General features: G+C 38.9%; 2 protein-coding genes across 47 annotated transcripts in view; one reads left to right on the forward strand and one right to left on the reverse strand.

The window, feature by feature from the left end:
- Window positions 1-883, reverse strand: part of AHI1 (Abelson helper integration site 1) — a 239,998-nt gene extending 239,115 nt beyond the window's left edge. For all 44 annotated transcript variants that reach the window (XR_013534548.1, XR_013534547.1, XR_004742097.3 and 41 more), the window contains exon 1: window positions 746-883. The gene's annotated coding sequence lies outside the window, so the exon portion shown is untranslated. The remainder of the gene's footprint in view (window positions 1-745) is intronic.
- Window positions 884-955: 72 nt separating this feature from the next.
- LOC144582208 (uncharacterized) overlaps window positions 956-24,054 on the forward strand; it is a 62,900-nt gene continuing 39,801 nt past the window's right edge. For 2 of the 3 annotated variants that reach the window (XR_013534549.1, XM_078370129.1), the window contains exon 1: window positions 956-1,203. Coding sequence is in view for 2 of the 3 variants with exons in the window: in XM_078370129.1 (XP_078226255.1) it covers window positions 975-1,203 (229 nt within the window). In the remaining variant the exon portion in view is untranslated. Of the gene's footprint in view, window positions 1,204-8,214; window positions 8,293-24,054 lie in introns of those variants that run through there. The other variant, XM_078370130.1, reaches the window with a different exon arrangement.

Here is a 24,054-nt window from a genome sequence, read left to right on the forward strand (position 1 = left end):
CTTTTGGTTTGAATTTCTTTCAAGCATTCTGTTTAAAATTTTCCAGAGTACTCATAACAAGCAATCTTCTTCCTAGAGCCCAAGCAATAACAGCAACTGTTAATGCAACAGGTGAAAAAACGGTTGGCATCTCTTTCCTCCCCAATCCCCCCAAAAAGAGAGAAAAGCTTTATTTTCACATTTAGATATTTTCACAGGAATACTAAACACAGCAAAACAGTTTGATAAGGATTCTTAAGTGGTCTACATTTTTGTTCTATTTGTATACATCTCTAAACGAAACTATTAATATAATTTGGTTCTCTTTTTTATAAATGTAACACATTGATCTCCTTTTCTGTAACAAATGATCACATTGATCACCTCAGACGTTTTTAAGATGGCTTTTGACACGTTGAAGATTTAACCCAGGTTAACACTCTAAAAGGAAATAAACACACTACGCATCCGATTTAAAAGCATTTAAACAAGAATCGGGAGTAGGAAAGGCAAAGATGTGAATTCCCTATCACAGCACCATGCTCAACTCTCCGGAGACCAGTGAAGGAAGAGGAAAAGTACGTTGAGGACTCAGAAATCGCAATTCTCCGAGACACCCAGCCTAACTAAGCTCGCGGGTCAGTCCGCGATCAGTCCCCGCGCTCTGGGACTCCAGCAGCCTGGACACCACTGCGCTCGAGAGCGCCGAGCAGGCCGAACACCCGGGTCTACGATCCCGCCACCAGCGCACCCACGAGGTACTCACGGAGAGGAGGACCCAGAACGGCCTGTCCCGCCCGAGCCGACACCCGGAGCAGTGCAAATCGACTCCCCGCGCCTAGCAGGGCAGGCGCGGAGTGAGGCGGTCGTACAGCCAACCAACCCCATCAACAACGCGAGCTCTGAAAGCAAGCCTCAGCTCTGTGCCGCAGTGCAGACAGCGCGCCGCCTACTGACGTCAGCACCTGCCTACGCCGCCGTTCCCTTGGCGACCGATGCACCCCGCGCTCCTTGCTAGGTCCGCGGCCCCGCCCCTGCACCGCCAACGCCTTCGCCTGAGAGGAGGGGCTGTGCTACGCCTGCTCCCGGGCCCGCAGGCTTCTGGCCGGCGATCGCTTCCGGAACATTGCCGGGCTCCCGCCTACCGGGCCACGCAAGCGGGGAAGAGTCTCCTCCACTTGGAGCGGGAAGGGACCCGAAATTGCGCGGGTGCCGCCACAGAGCGTGAGTCTAACCCGCTCTCACCTCCGAAAATGCTCTTTCCTCCTTAGAATTAGAGCAAGCTCAGGGAAAAACCGGCGGGGCAAAGGAAACTGGGGGGGCTGTCGTGGAACCCGCCCAGATTAAGAAAATGAGTGAATGAGGCAAAGAAACAGATTTATCATTCCCCCACGCGATCGCACCCACAAAAGAAACCATGGTTTTAAAGCGTGGAAAATGAAGAGTTGTACTACAGACAAAATCCTAAGAAAAAATTACCCATGATTCCTTTAGAGTTGTCTCCCTCTGTGTGGAAAACAAAACAAAAGTTAAAACTCCATCCTTTTCTACACCTAATGCTCCCACCCGCTTTTCTGATTTCTGCCACGGGCACCATCTTCAGCTCTGAGTCATCCGGGCTGGAAAAATAGTGGTTGGGTTACTCGTCGACTCGCGAATGCAGGCCAGTTCCTGCACTTACAGCCGCGGGCTGTAACCTGTTGCTTTATTTGTACAGTGAGAGAGTTTATGGAGGCCAACTTTTCCATTCTCACCGGCATCGCCACACCTTACAAACTATATGTCATGTGCGTCCCTAAATCCTGTGAAGAAGCAACGAGAAAGATTACTAATCCAGTGCTTACCCAACTGAGCTGTTCAACTTTCCACTCTAAACCTACTCTCCTGGATTTCTATTTTGCTTTAAGCTGCCACAGTCCTCCCAGTGTTTTTTTTAGTAAGAACTGTAGAGTATCCTAAATGCATCTTCTACCAAAGCATATACATTCTCTCTTTTTAACTTCCTCAGATGGGCCCTTTACCGGTCCTCTAACTCCAGTTTTGACTCCTAAATTCCATTCTCCACACTATCAGAATGACCTGACTAAAATGTAAATCGGTACAATTCTCTTGTTGAAAATTCGTGAAAGGCAATCTGTAAGAGAAAATCATTACTTTGCCTAGGATACAAAATGCTCCGTCTCCCTGACTAATTTCATCTCTCATTAGCTTCTTGTTCCAATTTTATGCAATATTGAATCATGTGTACCATGCAGTTTTATTTATTTATTTATTTTCTGTGACGGAGTCTCACTCTGTCGCCCAGACTGGAACGTACTGGAGCGATCACGGCTCACTGCAACCTCTGCCTCCCGGGTTCAAGCTATTCTCCTGCACAGCCTCCAGAGTAGCTGGGACTACAGGCGCGGCCACCATGCCCAGCTAGTTTTTGTATTTTTAGTAGAGACAGGGTTTCACCATGTTGGCCAGGATGGACCATGCAGTTTTATGCAACACTGAATTATGTGTGCCATGAAAAACAATCCATAGCCTTTCACGCCGGGTCCTTGCACATATTGTCCTCTCTTCCTGAAAAGTCCTTCTTTTACACTACTGTATGTCACAGCCAAATGTTGCCCATCCTTTGAATCTTAAGCAGGTCGACTGATTCCTTCAAACATTCCTATTCCCTATTAGACTTTGGACACTCCTCTGTATTTTCAGTTTACAATGTATTTTTTCTATCCCCAGCATCTACCACAGTATCTATGAAATAGTTGTCATTTTATGAACATTGGTTAAATGAATAATGGATAACATATATTGAGCTCCTTCTAAGAGCTATTCATTGTAGGTGTTTTATGCACTTTTCATCTGTCCTCACAACTGCATTTAAGTACCCGCTTTTTCAAAGAGAGGTTATAACTCTGGCTGTTCATTCTTAGTAGAGAGTTATTTTCAGGGCTGGGCGCGGTGGCTCACGCCTGTAATCCCAGCACTTTGGGAGGCCGAGGCGGGTGGATCACAAGGTCAAGAGATTGAGACCATCCAGGTCAACATGGTGACACCCCGTCTCTACTAAAAATACAAAAAATTAGCTGGGCATGGTGGCGCGTGCCTGTAATCCCAGCTACTCAGGAGGCTGAGGCAGGAGAATTGCCTGAGCCCAGGAGGCGGAGGTTGCGGTGAGCCGAGATTGCGCCATTGCACTCCAGCCTGGGTAACAAGAGCGAAACTCCGTCTCAAAAAAAAAAAAAAAAAAAAAAAAGAGAGTTATTTTCAGAATACAATTCCCAGACTAGCTGATGTGTAGCACTTATCATCTCTTGCTTCCGAATTTACAGTAGCATGCAGAGGTGCAATGGGGTGGGAGAGGTCAGGGAATATTTTGTAGCAGAAGTGACATTTAAGTAAAGACCAAAATAATTTGTGGAGTTGTCCAGGTTAGGAAGGGTTTCAGGTAGAATAAGGTGGCATATGGTATTCACCAAAAGAAAGTTTGGTATAATACAAGAACTGAAAAAAAGGAAAAAAGTTCAAGTTGGCTAACTAAAAGGTAGAGAATGAGGCTAGGAGCTTTTGGAGGAAATAAAACGAGGATTACACAAGCTATGAAGAGACACAGACAGTACTGTATTCAATGAAATACCATTGAAGAATTTTAACTGTGGAGTGAAATTCCCAAATTTTAATTTCATAAGGATAACTCTGGCTGCAGAGTGGAGATGTAATATTGGGGTTCAGGGGTGCCCTCAGCTCCCCTGAGAAGACATTTCTCCAGGTTGTTGGTCTCCTGCCCTCTCAAGAATGAGAGAGGCAACCACGGTGCAGTATGCAGTAAAAGCCAGACTCAAAAGTGTTTGTTGAAAGTGATTTATTTAGAGAGAGAGAGAGAAACCAGAGGAGAGAGAAAGAAACAGTTAACTCTCCCACTGAGAGGATCCAGAAAGATGGAATCAGGAGAGGAAAGCAGCTTCCACACTTGAGTGGAAGGGACTAGAGAGACATGGAATTTAGGAGGGGAAGACAGGCTTCGGTGAGAGAGTGCAGAAGGGGACTCCAGAGGGGGAAATCCAGGAGAGAGAAGGGCAGCTTCCACAAAGGGAGTGTTCGTGGAACGGGACCCAAACATGGAGTCTGAAGGGCTGTGGAAGAAGGGGACTTTTAACCTGGCAGGAACCCCCATCTTCTCTAAGACCCCTGACCAATGAAAGGAGTTCCTTAGAACTTCTGGTGGAGTGATTGCTTTTGATTCTTCCTGCGCCTGCGAAATTTAAACGTAAATCGTTAAATCTCCAGGATGAAGATGGGTGGGAGGGGGAGAAAATATGGTATTTGGAAGTTCTTGCCCTAGAAACTACGCCCCCTTGTGGACCCAGAAAGAGAACACATTCCCTCAGAGTCAGGAAAGAAGCAAATCTAGATCTGGGAATACCAGTTAAGATGCCTTGCTGTAAGCCATGCAACAGACAAAGGTGGTATGGCCAAGGTTAAGAAAAGTCAGAATGGAGAGAAATGGACCAATTTGAGAAATTTTTAGGAGATAAAAATGTCAGGACTTAGTGATTGATTGGATGGAAGAGTGATTTTAAGAAAGTATAAAAAACGATGACCAGCTGTTTCCCCTTCCCCTTGCCAAGTAAAGAGGTAGAAAGCATGAAAGGGGAGTGAGGACATAAATATGGTAGGGCTCATGGGAGCCAGGTTTCTCACTGATAGAGAAGGAAGTTACAAATTGGGAGAGGAGGAATTCCACAATGACCTTTGTGATGATGTTGGATTGGAATTGAATATGTCAGTGTGAACTCATAGTGTTTGATACATACATAAACACATGTAGAAATAAATATAGAGGAAAGGATGTCTGTATATGTGTATGCGTATCTATCTTTATACTCTTCCTAGCTCTATCTGCTGAAAGGGTTTCAGAGTAATGGTATGCTGGAAGCAATGAGCACATGTGCCTAGTTCTTGGATTTTAAACACTATTATTCACTAACAGTAACTCGGGTCCCTTGGAGAAATGGTTGATTTTATAACAGGAGTCTGGAAAATCTTGTTGCATCAGAAATTAAGGAAGTTAATACAGAATGAAGAAACATATAAAAAAGTGCACAGAAGCCAGCTTGAAGGAGCCCCCGTTGGCCACATCTGGGTCAGTATGAGCACGAATATGATGTTAATGGATTATAGTGTGCTAAATAAAACAGGAATACTTGAACCCATACTAAAATGAGTAAATGATTTTTTTGAAAAATCAGGATAAAGTAAAAGCTCTTCCTTATATAAAAGTGCCAACTAATGAATGTAGACAGTGTTATAAGTAGATAAATCATTATTTGGCAGTCATGATAGTAACTAACAGTTGATTTGGACAAGAATCATCAGTGTATACTAAAACTAGAGGGTGAGAGTATTAAGAGACTTATAATATTCATATAGTCTCAAAGTATCTCCCCAGCAAATACTTATTAATTACACAGAGGAAAAATTAGAAACTTGGCAGTGTAGAAATCTGGCACTGGTGAGCAAAGTTACCAGCAGCAGTCTTGAGACAAATCAGCATTGTGTGCCTCATGGTCAGAGGCATTTAGAACACACTTCTGTGACATTCCTGCAAAAGCTGTGTAATCTGAATCTAAAAGTGAGGAAAAATCAGACAACCCCAAATGGGGGACATTCTACAAAATCATAAACCTGTGCTTTTCAAGGATCAAGGTCATGAAAAACAAAGGGAGAACTAAAGAACTTTTTTTTGATTGAAAGAAATTAAGATACATGGCAAATATGTGGAATACATGATTTGAAATCCTTTTGCTATAAAGTTGTTATTAGGACAACTGACAAAATTTGAATGGGATCTCTGGATTAGACAGTAGTATTTTAACACTATTATTTCCTAATTTTCATGACTATAGTGACATAGGAGATATTTTTGTCTTTAGAAAATACATATTGAAATATTAACGGTAATGAGGCTTTGTATCTGCAACTTTTTCAAGTGGTTCAGAAAAAAATATGCAAAATACTATAAATAAACAAATGTAAATAATATACATAGAGAAAATGATAAAGCAAATGTCAACAGTTAGGGAATTTGGGCAAAAGCAGAAGTTCTTTATACGATTCTTGCAATTTTTCTGTAAGTTTATGATTATTTCAAAATTATAAAAAAAGTTTTAAAGGTGCTGAGGTTTCTGGCTCAGGTGACTAGGTGGAGAAGGGCTAATCATTTAACAATAGAAAGAAAGAGCAAGCATGGAGGAAAAGATGTTTAGTTTCATTTGGATGTATGCGGTGGGATGTTCAGCAGGCAGTTGAATATATGCTAAATATATTAATGAGCCCATTCAAACTGCATAAAGCAGATATATTGCTTTACCTCTTATTACTCGAGAGTGCAAGATCAAGGACACTCTGCTGTCCTAGGAGAGGCAAACAATTAAGAGTGGTAGTATGGTAATAATTAAAAAAATTGGCTGAGTATCCATGAAAAATTTATATATACATATATATAAATTACATATATATATATATATATTGAACCATTTAGGAATAAAATAGATTTGGAGTATTTGACACATTTAATATGTAATGAATAGTGGATTTCTTGAATAATATAATACAGAAGTGTGACTGATACACAAAATATTTAAGCCCCGGTACAGGATGTGCATTTACCAATCAGAACAGATATTGGCTTCACTGATTGGATTAGTTTGCTGGGGCAGCCATAAGAGAGTACCACAGACTGGGTGGCTTGAACAACAGAAATTTATTTTCTTACAATTCTGGCAACTAGAAGTCTGAGATAAAGATGTCTGCAGGGTTGATTCTTCTAAGGCCTTTCTCGTTGGCTTGTAGATGGTTGTTTTCTCCCTGTGTCTTCACCTGGACTTCCCTCTGAACCTGCCGTATCTTAATCTCTTCTTATTAGGACAGAGTCATATTGGATTAGGGCTCACCCTAATGACTTCCTTTTAACTTAATTCCCTCTTTAGAGACTCTGTTTTCAAATATAGGCACATTCTGAGGTATTTTAAGGTTAGAATTTCAACACATGCATTTGGAACTGAGGCATAACAGAGCCCGTAAATTACTAGGGAGGGTGCTGGAGCCGTAACAAATGGAATGAATGGGCCTTGTTTGGATTCTGATTTACATAAACTAACTATAGAAAAACATGTTTTAGGCAACCAGATTTTTTTATGGGCTAAATATTTAAATGATATTAAGAAATTTTTATAATTTCATTAGGCAAAATAATGGTGTTGTGGTTATGTAGAGTATGACTTAACTGTACAGAATAGAATGATAAGGTGTCTGGGATTTGCTTTAAAATATTCCAAAATTTTTTTAAAAGGTAAGGAGAAATGATACATGTGTATCTAAATTTTGATGGTTGCTGAAGCTGGCTGATAGGTACCTAGTATGGTATTATAGTTTTTCCTTTGTGTGTTTGGAAAGTTTTATAATAAGCAGGAAAAGTAAAAGTTGGAATATATGTATTAAAGACAATTTGAAATATACTGAATCGTGAAAAAAAGGAAAAAATATTCAATAACACTACCCAAGAGAAACTCAATGAACTTTTTTGAGAAATTTCTTTTCAGTCTGTTTTCCATGCGTATTTTAATTTTGGTCATATTGTGTGTAAAATGTTTATTTCTGCTTACTTGAATGAACATTATGTTGTAATTTCATTTCCATGCTATTACAGTAGTGCCCCCTTATTTATGGTTTTGCTTTCTGAAGTTTCAGTCAACAAGCTTGGTTCGAAAATTTTAGAAAGAAAACGGGAGTTACATTCACATAATATCTATTATTATATTGTTATAAATGCTTTATATTATTATTAGTTATTGCTGTTAATCTCTTACTGTGCCTAATTTATAGGTTAAAATTGATGAGAGGTGTGAAAGTTGATTATATAAACTGGGTCATTCTTGTCATACCCAACTAAATCAGAGTGAAGGGGCCAGGGAAAAAAGCATTTGGGGCATTATCGCATCTGCTCCAAGAATTAAATTTTCCACAAGCCCAGCTACTGCCTGTTGTAATCTGAAATCAGTTTTATCTGATAGCTACTGAAATAACCTGTTATGACACTAAGACTAGTTTTACCCACTGCCATCACTTACCAATCAGAGTTTGCCAGCTCCCCAGAACTTGACTAGTGCCAATGAACTTTCTTTCAAAAACAATGGGTAACATTTTTCCTTTTTAAAAAACCTCAACCTTCTCTTTGTTTTTCAGACATACTGAAGACTGCCTATTCTGTCTATATGCCTTGAATTGCAATTCTTGTTTCCCAAATAAAATGTTTGAAATTTAGAGATTTGACTCTGTATGACTTCGACAAAGGCATACAAGTATACCTGCAGTTTCACACATTCACTGGTGATCATGGAGCATATCCCTTGCAGATAAGAGGGAGATGCTGTATATAATACCAATTAATCTTCACTGGAAATTATAACTTTGTTAGCAATGTTCATATGTGCATGTGGAAAAATTTCGAACAACATTCAGATATTTATAATGTGGTAACTGAAAGTCAGCCATGTTTTTCATCATTGATCAGTCTTTTATACATTCTTTCATACTTCCATTTATACATATACTAAATTATAATGATAACTTTCTACTATAGATTTTGTCCTGCCACCTTGTTTTTGTCCTTTATCATATTTTATTATTCTAAAAGGCTTTTTATGTCAGTAACGTACATCTATCCCATTCATTTTAATGGCTTTATACTATATCACTTCTAATCCAAAGTTTTTTTTAGCAATCAGTAAAAATGTCAAAAGGTGATATGGTGGATTTTAAAAAATAATATAATTTTCTTATAAGTCTCTCATATTATTATTTATTCCTCAACATTTTGTAGGTTTTTGGTACTGGTTTGAATATTCACTTCTCATTACATTTTCTAACTGGCGATTACACATTTTCCTGCTTCTCCCGCTTCTAGGGTTCCTTTACTAGTTTATGCTTATCTCCTTGACCTCTTGATATTGGAATGTTCCAGAGGTATGTTCTGGACTTCTCTATCTACATGTACTCACTCAGAGATTTCTTACAGTTCTATAGTCCCACTGTCATGTAGACTACTCCCAAATATATATCCCTTCTGCCCATTCTTCTTCCTCGAACTTCAGACTCATAAATCTAACTGCATATTACATGTCTCCACTTAGATGTCCAACATATTCTCAAACTTAACTTTTCCAACACTGAACTCCTCATCTGCCTCCTCAAACAAACCACACTTTCTCCATCTCAAGTAATGGCAACTCAATTTTTCCAGTTACTCAAGCCCAACACCAAATGCCTTGGAGTAACTATTAAATCAAGTTTGGCCTAAAGTTGCCTCCTTACATACTTCAAATTCAGCCTAAATGTTTCTCTGTACATCTTAAACTATAAGAAGTAGAAGTGTAATCAGATATAGCCTACACTTGTGCCAAACACCAAGTTTGGGCCAATCAAATGTAGCCAACTATCCATACCAGGTTCAAATAAGGTAAACACCAAGCTATAACCAATCCTGCAGGTTCTGTACCTCACTTCCATTTTCTATACCTAACTTTCCTTTTTCTGTCCATAAATCTTCTATGTAGCTGCACTAGAGTCTCCAAGCCTACTCTGGCTGAGAAGTCTGCCTGATTTGCAAATTATTCATTGCTCAATTAAACTCCTTTAAATTTAATTTGGATAATGTTTTTATTTTATCATAATCTTTGACCTTTCTCCTTTTCCTTTTTCAGTTTAAATTAATGTATTTTGCGGATGACAAACCAAAATGCAACTCATTAAGGCGCTTGATCTTTCTAATTAGGTGTATTATCAAGGCAAATTTTTAACTCTTAGTACAATTTTTTTTTATTTCTCTTTTTATACTTTAAGTTTTGGGATATATGTGCAGAACGTGCAGGTTTGTTACATAGGTATACATGTGCCATGGTGGTTTGCTGCACCCATCAACCTGTCATCTACATTAGGTATTTCTCCTAATGCTATCCCTTCCCTAGTCCCCCAACCTCAGACAAGCCCAGGGGTGTGATGTTTCTCTCCCTGTGTCCAGATGTTCTCATTGTTCAACTCCGACTTATGAGTGAGAACATGTGGTGTTTGGTTTTCTGTCCTTGTGTTAGTTTGCTGAGAATGATGTTTTCCAACTTCATCCATGTCCTTGCAAAAGATATGAACTCATTCTTTTTCATGGCTGCATAGTATTCCATAGTGTATATGTGTCACATTTTCTTTATCCAGTCTATCATTGATGGGCATTTGGGTTGGTTCCAAGTCTTTGCTAGTATGAACAGTGCCACAGTGAACATACATGTGCATGTGTCTTTATAGTAGAATGATTTATAATCCTTTGGGTATATACGCAGAATGGGATTGCTGGGTCAAATGGTATTTCTGGTTCTAGATCCTTGAGGAATTGCCACACTGTCTTCCACAATGGTTGAATTAATTTACACTCCTACCAACAGTATAAGGGTGTTCCTCTCCAACATCTGTTGTTTCCTGACTTTTTAATGATCACCATTCTAACTGGGGTGAGATGATATCTCCTTGTGGTTTTAATTTGCATTTCTCTAATGACCATTGATGAGTATCTTTTTTTCATATGTTTGTTGGCCACATAAATGTCTTCTTTTAAGAAATGTCTGTTTATATCCTTGGCCTACTTTTTGATGCGGTTGTTCATTTTCTTGTAAATTTGTTTAAGTTCTTTGTAGATTCTGGATATTAGACCTTTGTCAGGTAGATTGCAAAAATTTTCTCCTATTCTGTAGGTTGCCTGTTCACTCTGATGCTTGTTTTGCTGTGCAGGAGATCTTTAGTTTAATTAGAGCTCATTTGTCAATTTGTGCTTTTGTTTTAACAAATTTGTCAATTTTACTTTTGGTGTTTTAGTCATGAAGTCTTTGCCCATGCCTATGTTCTGAATGGAATTGCCTAGGTTTTCTTCTAGGGTTTTCATGGTTTTAGGTCTTATGTTTAAGTTTTTAATTAATCTTGAATTAATTTTTGTTTGATGTGTAAGGAAGGGGTCCAGTTTCAGTTTTCTGCGTATGGCTAGCCAGTTTTCCCAACACCATTTATTAAATAAGGAATCCTTTCCCCATTGCTTGTTTTTGTCAGGTTTGTCAAAGATCAGATGGTTGTAGATGTGTGGCATTATTTCTGAGGCCTCTGTTCTGTTCCATTGGTCTATATACCTGTTTTGATACCAGTACCATTCTGTTTTGGTTATTGTAGCCTTGTAGTATAGTTTGAAGTCAGGTACCATGATGCCTCCAGCTTTGTTCCTTTTGCTTAGGATTGTCTTGGCTGTATGGGCTCTTTTTTGGTTCCACATGAAATTTAAAGTAGTTTTTTCTAATTCTGTGAAGAAAAGTCAATAGCTTGATGGGGATAATATTGAATCTATAAATTACGTTGGACATTATGGCCATTTTCATGATATTGATTCTTCCTATTCATGAGCATGTAACGTTTTTCCAGTGGTTTGCATCCTCTCTTATTTCCTTGAGCAGTGGCTTGTAGTTCTCCTTGAAGAGGTTCTTTACATATCTTATAATTTGTATTCCTAGGTATTTTATTTTCTTCGTAGCAATTTTGAATGGGAGTTTACTCATGATTTGGTTTTCTGTTTGTCTATTATTGGTGTATAGGAATGCTTGTGATTTTTGTACATTGATTTTGTATCCTGAGACTTTGCTGAAGTTGCTTATTAGCTTAAGGAGATTTTGGGATGAGACAGTGGGGTTTTCTAAATATAGCATCATGTCATCTGCAACCAGAGACAATTTGACTTCCTCTCTTCTTATTTGAATATACTTTATTTCTTTCTCTTGCCTGATTGCCCTGGCCAGAACTTTCAATAGTGTAAGGTTTATTGCCAAATTAAATGAGGAAATGGAGACTGGAGTAAAAAAGTAAAAGCCAATTTATTCAGCTCCCGGGTGAGGTTCTGTGGTCCGGGAAAGGGGCCAGAGAAGTCGTGCTTCTCTTCTTAGGGTGTGGGGTTGTATAGGGAGTGGAGGTAGTTGATTGGCTGAAAACAAAGCGGAAGTAGTCTCATTGGTTATGAAGGGACTGGGCACAGAGCTGCCATTGGTAGCCAGGCGGGGCTGCTGGCAAGTGGTCTGGCTGAGGACTTACAGGGCAAGCTGCCATAGAGCAGGTCTTGGCGGGATTTTTTAAATTTTCGGCAGGGCTGAGTGCCTAGTTTGCTGATGAGTGCAGGACTGAGATTGGAATGCGGAAATGGGTGTGGGGAGCCCTGTGGAGAGTCCAGATGCTGAGTAATGAGCTCAGAATGATGACTTAGTTTTCAGGTACAGAGAGGAATGGGTGTGTCCATTTGGCCCCCGGCGAGGCAACTGGCCTTACAAATAGTATGTTGAATAAGAGTGGTGAGAGAGGGCCGGGCGCGGTGGCTCAAGCCTGTAATCCCAGCACTTTGGGAGGCTGAGGCGGGTGGATCACGAGGTCAACAGATCGAGACCATCTTGGTCAACATGGTGAAACCCCGTCTCTACTAAAATTACAAAAAATTAGCTGGGCACGGTGGTGCGTGCCTGTAATCCCAGGTGCTCGGGAGGCTGAGGCAGGAGAATTGCCTGAACCCAGTAGGTGGAGATTGCGGTGAGCCAAGATCGCGCCATTGCACTCCAGCCTGGGTAACAAGAGCGACACTCCGTCTCAAAAAAAAAAAAAAAAAAAAAAAAAAAAAGAGTGGTGAGAGAGGGCATCCTTGTCTTGTGCTGGTTTTCAAAGGGAATGCTTCCAGTTTTTGCCCATTGAGTATGATATTTGCTGCAGGTTTTCATAAATAGTTCTTATTATTTTGAGATGTGTTCCATCAATATTTAATATAGTGAGAGTTTTTAACATGAAGCGGTGTTGAATTTTATCAAAAGCCGTTTCTGCATCTATTGAGATAATCATGTGGTTTTAGTCTTTGGTTCTGTTTATGTGACGGATTATGTTTATTGATTTGCGTATGTTTAACCAGTCTTGCATCCCAGTAATGAAGCCAAAGTTTATCATGATGGATAAACTTTTAGATGTGCTGCTGTTTTTGGTTTGTCAGTATTTTATTGAGGATTTTTGCATTGATGTCCATCAGGGATACTGGCCTGAAATTTTCTTTTTTTGTTGTGACTCTGCCACGTTTTTGTATGAGGATGATGCTGGCCTTATAAAATGAGATAGGGAGGAGTCCCTCTTTTTCTATTGTTTGAAATAGTTTCAGAAGGAATGGTATGGGCTCCTCTTTGTACCTCTGGTAGAATTCTGCTGTGAATCCGTCTGGTCCTGGGCTTTTTTTGGTTGGCAGGCTATTAATTACTGCCCCAATTTCAGAACTTGTTATTGGTTTATTCAGGGATTTGACTTCTTCCTGGTTTAGTCTTGGGAGGGTGTATGTTTCCAGGAATTTATCTATTTCTTCTAGTTTTTCTAGTTTATTTGCATAGAGGTGTTTGTAGTATTCTCCGATGGTAGTTTGTATTTCTTTAGGATCACTGGTAAAATCCCCTTTATCATTTTTTATTGTGTCTATTTGATTCTTCTGTCTTTTATTATTTATTAGTCTGGCTAGCAGTCTATCTATTTTGTTAATCTTTACCAAAAAACAGCTCTCAAATTTATTGATTTTTTGAAGGATTTTTTGTGTCCCTATCTCCTTCAGTTCTTCTCTGATCTTAGTTATTTCTTGTCTTCTGGTAGCTTTTGAATTTGTTTGCTCTTGCTTCTCTAGTTCTTTTAATTGTGATGTTAGGGTGTCGATTCTAGATCTTTCCTGCTTTCTCCTGTAGGCATTTAGTGCTATAGATTTCCCTCTTAGCACTGCGTTAGCTGTGTCTCAGAAATTCTGGTACATTGTGTCTCTGTTCTTACTGACTTCAAAGAACTTATTTATTTCTGCCTCAATGTTGTTATTTACCCAGTAGTCATTCAGGAGCAGATTCTTTGGTTTCCATGTAATTGTGTGGTTTTGAGTGAGTTTCTTACTCCTGGGTTCTAATTTGATTGTACTTTGGTCTGAGAGACTGTTTATTATGATTTCTGTTCTTTTACATTTGCTGAGCAGTTATTTCCAATTATGTGGTCAATTTTAGAATAAGTGCAATGTGGTGCTGAGAAGAATGTATATTCTGTTGGTTTGTGATGGAGAGTTCTATAGATGTCTATTAGGTCTGCTTGGTCCAGAGCTGAGTTCAAGTCCTGAATATCCTTATTAATTTTCTGTCTCGTTGATCTGTCTAATATTGACAGTGGGGTATAAAAGTCTCCCAATATTATTGTGTGGGAGAGCTACATTTCTTTATAGATCTCTGAGAACTGCCTTAATGAATCTGGGTGCCCCTATATTGGGTGCATATATATTTAGAATAGTTAGCTCTTCTTGTTGCATTCATCCCTTTACCATTATGTAATGCCCTTCTTTGTCCTTTTTGATCTTTATTGGTTTAAAGTCTGTTTTATCACAGACTAGCATTGTAACCCCTACTTTTTTTTTCTTTCCATTTGCTTGGTAAATATTCATTCATCCCTTTTTTTTTTTGAGCCTTTGTTTGTCTTTGCATGTGAGATGGGTCTCTTGGATACAGCACACCGATGGGTCTTGACTCTATACAATTTGCCAGTCTGTGTCTTTTAACTGGGGGATTGATTTAGCCTGTGTACATTTAAGGTTAATATTTTTATGTATGAATTTGATCCTACGTAGATGCTGCTAGCTGGTTATTTTGCTCATTAGTTTATGCAGTTTCTTCACTGTGCTGATGGTCTTTACAACTTGGTATGTTGTTGCAGTGGCTGGTACCAGTTGTTCCTTTCCATGTTTAGTGCTTTCTTAAGGAGTTCTTGTAAGGCAGGCCTGGTGGTGACAGAATCTCTCAGCATTTGCATGTCTGTAAAGGATTTTATTTCTCCTTTTGCATATGAAGCTTAGTTTGGCTGGATATGAAATTCTGGGTTGAAAATTATTTTCAAGAATGTTGAATATTGGCCCCCACTCTCTTCTGGCTTGTAGGGTTTCTTCAGAGAAATTCGCTATTAGTCTGATGGGCTTCCTTTTGTGGGTAACCCAACCTTTCTCTCTAGCTAGCCTTAACATTTTTCCTTCATTTTAACTTTGGTGAATCTGACAATTATGTGTCTTGGGGTTGCTCTTCTTGAGGAGTATCTTTGTGGTGTTCTCTGTATTTCCTGAATTTGAATGTTGACCTGTTTTGCAAGGTTGCTTCAGAGCTTGCTAGGTTGAATTTTGGCTTGTCTTACTAGGAGAACCCAGGAGTTCTCTGGATAATATCATGAAGAATGTTTTCCAACTTAGTTCCATTCTCCCAGTCACTTTCAGGTACACCAATCAAATGTAGGTTTGGTCTTTTCACATAGTCCCATATTTCCTGGAGGCTTTGTTCATTTCTTTTTATTCTTTTTACTCTAATCTTATCTTCACACTTTATTTCATTGAGTTGATCTTCAATCTCTGATATCCTTTCTTCCACTTGATCAATTTGGCTATTGATGCTTGTGTATGCTTCATGAAGTTCTCATGCTGTGTTTTCCACTCCATCAGGTGATTTATGGTCTTCTCTATACTGGTTATTTTAGTTAGCAATTCCTCTAACGTTTTTTCGAGGTTCTTAGCTTCTTTGCATTGGGTTAGAATAAGCTCCTTTTAGCTTGGAGAAGTTTGTTATTACCCACCTTCTGAAGCCTACTTCTGTCTATTCATCAAACTCGTTCTACATCCAGTTTTGTTTCCTTGCTGGCAAGGAGTTGTGATCCTTTGGAAGAGAAGAGGCAGTCTGGTTTTGGGAATTTTCAGTCCTTTTGCATTGGTTTTTCCTCATCTTCGTGGATTTATCTACCTTTTGTCTTTGATGTTGGTGACCTCTGGATGGGGTTTCTGTGTGGACGTCCTTTTTGTTGATGTTGATGCTACTCCTTTGTGTTTGTTAGTTTTCCTTCTAAGAGTCAGGCCTCTCTGCTGCAGGTCTGCTGGAGTTTGCTGGAGGTCCAGTTCACACACCCTGTTTGCCTGGGTGTCACCAGTAGAAGCTGCAGAACAGCAAAGATTGCTGCCTGTTCCTTCCTCTGGAAGCTTTGTTTCAGAGGGGCACGCACCATATGCCAGCCAGAGATTTTCTGTATGAGGTGTTCTGCTGAAAGATGTCTCTGAGTCAGGAGGCATGGGGGTCACTGACCCACTTGAGGAGGCAGTCTGTCCCTTAGCAGAGCTTGAGTGCTGTATTGGGACATCCACTGCTTTCTTCAGAGCCAGCAAGCAGGAGCATTTAAGTCTAATGAAGCTGTGCCCACCGCCGCCTCTTCCCCCAGATGCTCGGTCCCAGGGAGATGGGAATTTTATCTATAAGCCCCTGACTGTGGCTGCTGTCTCTCTTTCAGCGATGCCTTGCCCAGAGAGGAGGAATCTAGAGAGGCCGTCTGGCTACAGGGGCTTTGCAGAACTGAAGTGGGCTCTACCCAGTTTGAACTTCCTGGTAGCTTTGTTTACACGATGAGGGGGAAACCACCTTTTCAAGCCTCAGTAATGGCAGACGCCCCTTCCCCAACCAAGCTTGAGCATCCCTGGTCGACTTCAGACTGCTGTGCTGACAGTGAGAATTGGAAGCCAGTGGATCTTAGCTTGCTGGGCTCCATGGGCGTGGAATCTTCTGAGCTGGACCACTTGGCTCCCTGGCTTCAGCCCCTTTTCCAGGGTATTGAACGGTTCTGTCTCACTGGGGTTCCAGGTACCACTGTGGTATGAAAGAATGCTCCTGCAGCTAGTCCAGTGTCTGCCCAAACAGCTGCCCAGTTTGTGCTTGAAACCCCAGGGCCCTGATGGTGTAGGCACCTGAGGGAATCTCCTGATCTGTGGGTTGTGAAGACCACGGGAAAAGCATAGTATCTGGGCGGGAGTGCATTGTTCCTCATGGCACAGTCCCTCATGGCACAGTCCCTCATGGCTTCCCTTGGCTAGGAGAGGGAGTTCGCCGATCCCTTGCACTTCTTGGGTGAGGTGATGTTCCACCCTGCTTCAGCTCATCCTTCATGGGCTGCACCCACTGTCTGACCAGTCCCAATGAGATGAGCTGGGTACCTCAGTTGGAAATGCAGAAATCACTCACGTTCTGCATTGATCTTGCTGGGAGCTGCAGACTAGAGCTGTTCCTATTTGGCCAGCTTGCCAGCTATTTGATAGTACAATATCCCTACCTTTCTCCTTTTTTTATACCCTATATCTAACCTATCAGATTAGTATAGGTTTGAACCCAAATTCCATGAAAGAGGCCATGTTTATAATTTTGAGGGAAGATTTATTTTTCGATACCTGAAGTTTAGCTCCTACAAACAAACTTCCTTGTTTCTCTTTCCTGGTGTAGTCTTTTAACAGTTCCACTTTTATGCAAACATCTTAGTTCTCACACTGAGCAAGGCCTTGTATCCTATGTTTTGGGAGGCCATTGCATTCTAGGACTATATTCCTGGCATCAGCAAATGCCCCTCTAGTAAAAATGCCCTTAGCTCCTACTTTCCACTCTTGTTTTAGTTCTCTCTTCTCTTTGGGCGCCTGAGGAATTCATTGATGCAATTTAGTCAGCATTTCTAGCTGGTATTCAGATTGTTTTTTTCCAGAATATCTTAGTGACATATCGGGAAAAGAGAAATTCCTTTTCTCTCAAGTGTTAATACATGTTGAAAGGAATTTTATGAGTAATAGTAATTGCTTTGTAATAGTGATTGTTACTCAAATTTAGCAGATGACTTACTGAAGTAATTAAACCTTCCTTATACCTTTCTGTGGGTGACATGCCAAGAAAACTCGATGAACCTGTGTGCAGGGATTAGGTAGAATCCACTGAGCTTTCCATAGTGTATAAAGTTGTAGATTTGTTGTCTAGGTATAAATATCATTTTATTAGGAAAATGTTTTGGTTTAGGTCTCAGAAGGCCCCATGAGAAACAGGAACTGCTGTAGAGACTAAGGGGAAGAGTTTATTTAAATAGTAATAATTTAAAAGTCCTTTTTAGCATGTGATTAATCCAGTTGTCTAAAGCAGTGAGCACTAGATGGCAGCATATCAATGTGTATTGTTACCTGTGCCTGAAAGACCTAATTTTAAGGGTAAGCCCTTATTGCTATGTTTTACCATGCACCAGTCTGCTATCTGGAACTATTTGATTTACTGTTTAATCTGTTGGTTTGAACTTATAACTGTTGATGAGATGCATTTGACACCAGGTTTGAAAATACGGTATCTAGATTAATAAATATACCCCAGAATGGTGCTGGTACCACCAGACTGTCTAGCAAAATATACAAGAATTCAGAGCCCTTTCCTGTCATTAATGGCCGCCCTCCAGATAACTGATCTTTCACCTATGCTAAGAGGTCTTCTGGTTGGACAAAAAGTACATTTTGGACACTCATTCCTGTCTTAATTTTCAAACCTTTTGTGGCTACTAATGTTTAACTTTTCATCTTACTATTCAAATGGCATCTCTTTACTAGATTGGAAACAAGTTGTATCTTTTACTAAGTGTGAAAATAGGGGCCTCCCAAACCCTGTTGTGGGTAGTTACTAGGCCTTCTTCTCTAAAGGACTCAAGTCAGACATCTCCGTCACAGATGAGAAGGGAATTTCCTTCTTACCACATTTGAGATGACCTTTTATTGTATAATTAGTATTTAAAATGTAAAAGAAAAAATGACATAATTGTAATGTATAATTTAACTGAATAGCCCCATTTTTCTTTTGTTAACTGAGGTCATTTATAATTTTAACTTATTTTAAACTGTTTAGAATAAGTGATTAAAGTCATGTTAATTAAATAGGAGGAGGCTGAGCACAGTGGCTCATGCCTATAATCCCAGCACTTTGGGAGGCTGAGGCAGGTAGATCACTTGAGGCCAGGAGTTAGAGACTAGCCTGGCCAACATGGTGAAACCCCATCTCTACTAAAATACAAAAAGTTAGCCGGGTGTGGTGGTGTGCATCTGTAATCCCAGCTACTCGGGAGGCTGAGGTGGGAGGATCCCTTGAACCTTGGAGGCAGAGGTTGCAGTGAGCTGAGATTGTGCCACTGCACTCTAGCCTGGGTAATGGAGTAAGACCCTGTCTCAAAATAATAACAGTAATAATAATAATACATAAAAATAAATACAGGAGGGCTTACAAGGGAAAATGCCAAATTCCTGATTCACCTATTCCTTGCCACAGTCCTATTCCTGAGACCAAATTGCCTTAAATATCTTCTGTTTTTGTTTCTTCTGGTAATTACCCATCTCTTATCACTATTTTTTGATTCATCAGTTTTAAATATTTTCTTAATCTATTGTGGAGAGAGATGGACAACGATTTCGTTTGCATTGCCTTCCACCGTCCCTATCCATCTCTTCCCAATACAGTCTTCTAAAGAGGCAGTGCAGATAGGTAAGAGTACAGACTCCAGAATTCTACTTGCACCACTTGCCAGCTGTATGATCCTAGGCAAGTTACTTAAGCTCTCTGAGTCTCTTTTTTTTCCCATGTTTGTAAAAGGAGGATAATAATAGTCAATTTCTTGGAGGATTATTGTGAGGATAAATGTGTCAATAAATTTAAGAAACTAAACAAGTGCTACTGTATTTAATTTCTCTTTGCATATTTAAATAATATGCTTGCCCCTTTGTTTTTGATCCACTGTATATATTATCTGATACCTCCCTTTTTAAGAAAATATTGGCAACCTTATTCTTTCCTTTACTCTCCCCCCTTCTGCATCTTAATCTCACCTTTCATATTTTCCATCTCTAACTGCTTTTTTATTCTCCGGGACACTTTTTTAACTTAATCTTCTAACCATATATTGAAAATTTTACTTTAGCAATAACAGTTATAATTTCTGAGAGTTTTATATTATTTCTAATGTTTAATTTTATAGAATTTTAAAGATTCAGTATTTTATTGACTATTGTGTTAGTTAGAGTTCAGTTAAAGGGCAAAAATGACCTCACCTGTAATTTGGATAAGGAAGATAATTATGAACTAAATAAAAGATGTATCAACTACTAAAAGAGAACTCTAAAATAAATAGTGGTAGTAACTGCAAAATGTACCTGCTACTCATAGGATTGGGGAAAAATTGAATAAGGAAGGAACCTGGAAATTCCAGAGGCTGAGATTCAGACCTGAGTGGGCCTGATTGCCACAGGAATGCTCCTCTGCTGCTGTGGGAAACACCAGAGGGAGTCTTGCATGCCTAACGAGGAAAAGAACACCAGAACAAAAATTGCCTTTTGATCATTGTGTATGATCCTTTCGATGTGCTGTTAAATTCGGTTTGCTAGTCTTTCGTTGAGGATTTTTGCATCTATGTTCACCAGGGATCTGGGCCTTGTAACTTCTCTTCTTGTCATGTCCTTGTTTGGCTTTAATATCATGCTAATGCTGGCCTTGTAAATGAATTTGTAAGTGTTCCCTCAGCTTCAGTTTTTTAGAAGAGTTTGACAAGTGTTGTCATTACAGTAATACCAATGAAGTAAAAGAGCTTTGAGCTCTTTTTGTTGTTGGGAGGCTCTTGATTACTGATTCAATTATCACACTCACTATTGGTTGTTCAGATTTTCTATTTCTTCATGATTCAGTTTAGGTAAGTTGTGTGTTTCTGGGAATTTATCCCTGTCTTCTAGTTTAGCTGATTTGTTGGCATCTAATTACTCACAGTAGTCTCTTAGAATCCTTTGTATTAATGTGGTTTTAGTTTTAATGTCTCCTCTTTCATTTACAGTTATATGTATCTGAGTCTTCTCACTTTTTTCCTTGGTTTGTCTAAAGTGTTTTCAGTTTTGTTTATCTTTTTTCAAAGATACGCCACTCTGAATTTTATTAATCATTTCTGTTTCTTTTCTAATGTCTATTTTATTTATTTCTGCTCTAATCTTTATTGTTTCCTAATTTCTAGTAATTTGGGGCTTAGTTTGTTTATTTTCTAGTTACTTGAGGTGTAAAGTTAGATTATTTATTTGACATCTTTCTTTTTTTCTAAATTCCTTTGAAAGTAGACATTGATTTCTATAAACTTCTCTTCTAAAACTAATTTTAAGCATCTCATCAGTTTTGGTATATTATGTTTTTATTTTTGTTTGTCTCAAGATTTTTAAAATTTCGTTGTTCATGTCTTTTTTAATCTATTATTGGTTGTTCAAGGGTTTGTTTTTAACCTAAGTCTCTACTGACAGATGAATGTATAAAGAAAATGTGGTATATGCATATGAGGGAATATTATTCAGCCTTAAAAGAAGGAAATCGTGCCATTTGTGACAACATGGATAGACCTGGAGGGCATTATACTGTGAAATAAGCCAGACACAGAAAGATAAATATATATGATTTCATTTACGTATAGAATCTAAAATAGTCAAACTCACAGAAGCAAAGATTAGAATGGTAGTTGCCAGGGACTCGGGGGGAGGGGGAAGTTGGGAGGTGATGATTAAAGAACATAAAGTTTCTGCCATGCAAAATAAATAAGTTCTAAAGATCTGTGCAACTTAGTGCCTATAGCTAAAAATACTGTATTACATATTACAAATTTGCTAAGAGGGTAGATATTTAGTGTCCTTATAACAAAAAAAGAAAGGAGTCGAGGGCAGGGGAAATTTTCCCCAGTGATGGATATATTTTTGGCCTTGATGGTGGTGATAGTTTCACAAGTATATATCTATCCTCAGACTCACTGAATTTTATACATTACCTATGCATAGCTTTTTGTATATCAATAATACCTCAATAAAGTGGTTTGAAATAAAATAAAATTAAAAACATCTCTTCCACTCCTGACCTCACAATGTCCAACCTTGCAGTTTCTTCTCCCCTTGCCCTCTGTTAACAGAGCCTACATGGAACCAGCCAGCAAAGACCAAACGTTGAACCCAGTTCCATTGTCACAACCAGAGAAAGGAGGATGGGTTTAAAATTGAAAGTTAATCAATTATTCACTGGTGTAGCTATCTGTGAAAATATTTAATAAATAGACTGCTTTCCTTTTTTGCTTCCTTCAAAACCTTAAATTATTTCAGCTTCCTCTATGGACTTTTAAACTTTGGTTTACCTTTACTGGCCTCTCTTTAATTCTGGAGCCTTTTAAAAATGTCCAGAGTTCCTTAGTTATTTGTTAAAAATAAGGGAATGAAATGCTGATTAGTTGTGGGCTGGGCTTGTCAATTGATCAGCTTTACTTTAGGGTGTTTGGGTGGGAAACAAACATACTGACTGCCCAACTTTTCTTCATAACATGCAGTTTCTACAGAGAAGAATCTTCCAGTTTTTTTTTTTTTTTGCTAAAATGGTGAATCCCTGTGTACTTACTTCTTGGTCTAAAGGAGTTGCGGGGCAATTATAAGCAACACCAATTTTCAGTTAATACCTTCATTTTCTACTACCTGATTCTAATTGGTGTTTTCTGAGTTTCTCTGTATTTCTGCAAGGCCAATTTAGTCAGTTTCCATAGAAACCATCTGCATTGATTTCTTATTGGCTACCTGTAACACATCACCACAAACTTATCCTTTGGAACAATGGTAATGTATTCTTTCACAGGTCTGGAGGTCAGAAGTAAAAAAACTGAGGTGTCAGCAGCCTTGAGTTTTTGACTTCTGACCTCCAGACCTGTGCAACCCTCTCGTCAGAGGCTCTGGGGGAATATATTTCTTGCCTTGACCAGCTTTTGGCAGCTGTTGACATTCCTCGGCTTGTAGCTGTGTCACTCCAAATCTCCGCCTTTGTCTTCACAGGCCCTTCTCCTTGTCTGTATAATCTGCCCCTGCCTCACTGTTATAAGGACAGTTATTTTTGAATTTAGGGCCACCCAGAAAATCCAGAGTGATCTCCTCATTTCAAGACTGTTAAGTTAATGATGTCTACAAGACTCTTTCCAAATAAGGTAACATTGACAGGCTGGAGGATGAAGTCATGGACAAAGCTCTTTGATTACCATCATTCAACTCAATACACCACTCTTCTAACTGCTTAATCTCTTTAGGAAATCTGATGACATTTCTTTGCTAATGGCCTGCTTTCTGTCCTTTTTATTCTTTATTGATTTTTGTGTATTTCTCTCTCTTGCTCTCTCTCTCTCTCTATATATATATATATATATGTATGTACACACACACATGCACATATACACATAAAGTATATGTAATAACATATAGATACATATATACACATATATAACAACAAATATATACAAAATGTGTATGTATGTAAATATATTTAATAAGTATGTATGTGAATATGTGTGCATCCTTTATAACCATTTACTGAGTTATTAGGAATAAAAGAATATAAATGTGTATGGTTAGTCCATGATCTTGACTTTCACATATATAATTTATTTCAAACTAACTTTTACTAGGTAGTCTCTGAATAAAATCAAATTAAACTAAAGTCTGGGAAAGTACAGAACAAATAAGCTAGGTTATATAAAAGCTTAATTTAATTAATAGTTTATATATCTCTCTTTTTTTTCTCTCTCTCTCTCTAGCTGCCACCTCTTAATCTTTTTCAACCTCTTCTATCGTGATTCAACAAATACTCAAATCTTTCTTGTTTCCAGGGTAACAATAAGCATTCGGCAGTTTATCTGACACCTTCCATTTTAGATAGGAAAAAAGTCATTAGTGTATGGAAGGCTGACCATTATGACATTTGGCTGGCTGTTATTTTTAAAAATACTTTCTCTTCTCTCCCATGATTTTGACTGCAATTTTCTGACTATTGATAGCAATAGATGACATATATGCTTCCCACTTCTCCAACTTGCTCTTGTCCATGATGACTAATTGGTCATATAATTCATTTTCATTATGCCTGGAATATAGGTTCAGAATTATTTTCTACACAATATTATGCAGGCATAACAATGTATTGGAGCTGGGATGTAAATTGAAAATTACTTGCTGTATCTGCCCTAAACTTTCTACCTCACAGATTTCATGACTTGAATTTATTTTACCACTATAGTTTTCTCCCATTGTTATAATTTTGTTTCTGCTTCTGCTCTAATCAA

The sequence above is a fragment of the Callithrix jacchus genome, chromosome 4 (genome assembly GCF_049354715.1).
Source record: "Callithrix jacchus isolate 240 chromosome 4, calJac240_pri, whole genome shotgun sequence".
Taxonomy (NCBI): Eukaryota; Metazoa; Chordata; class Mammalia; order Primates; family Cebidae; genus Callithrix; species Callithrix jacchus.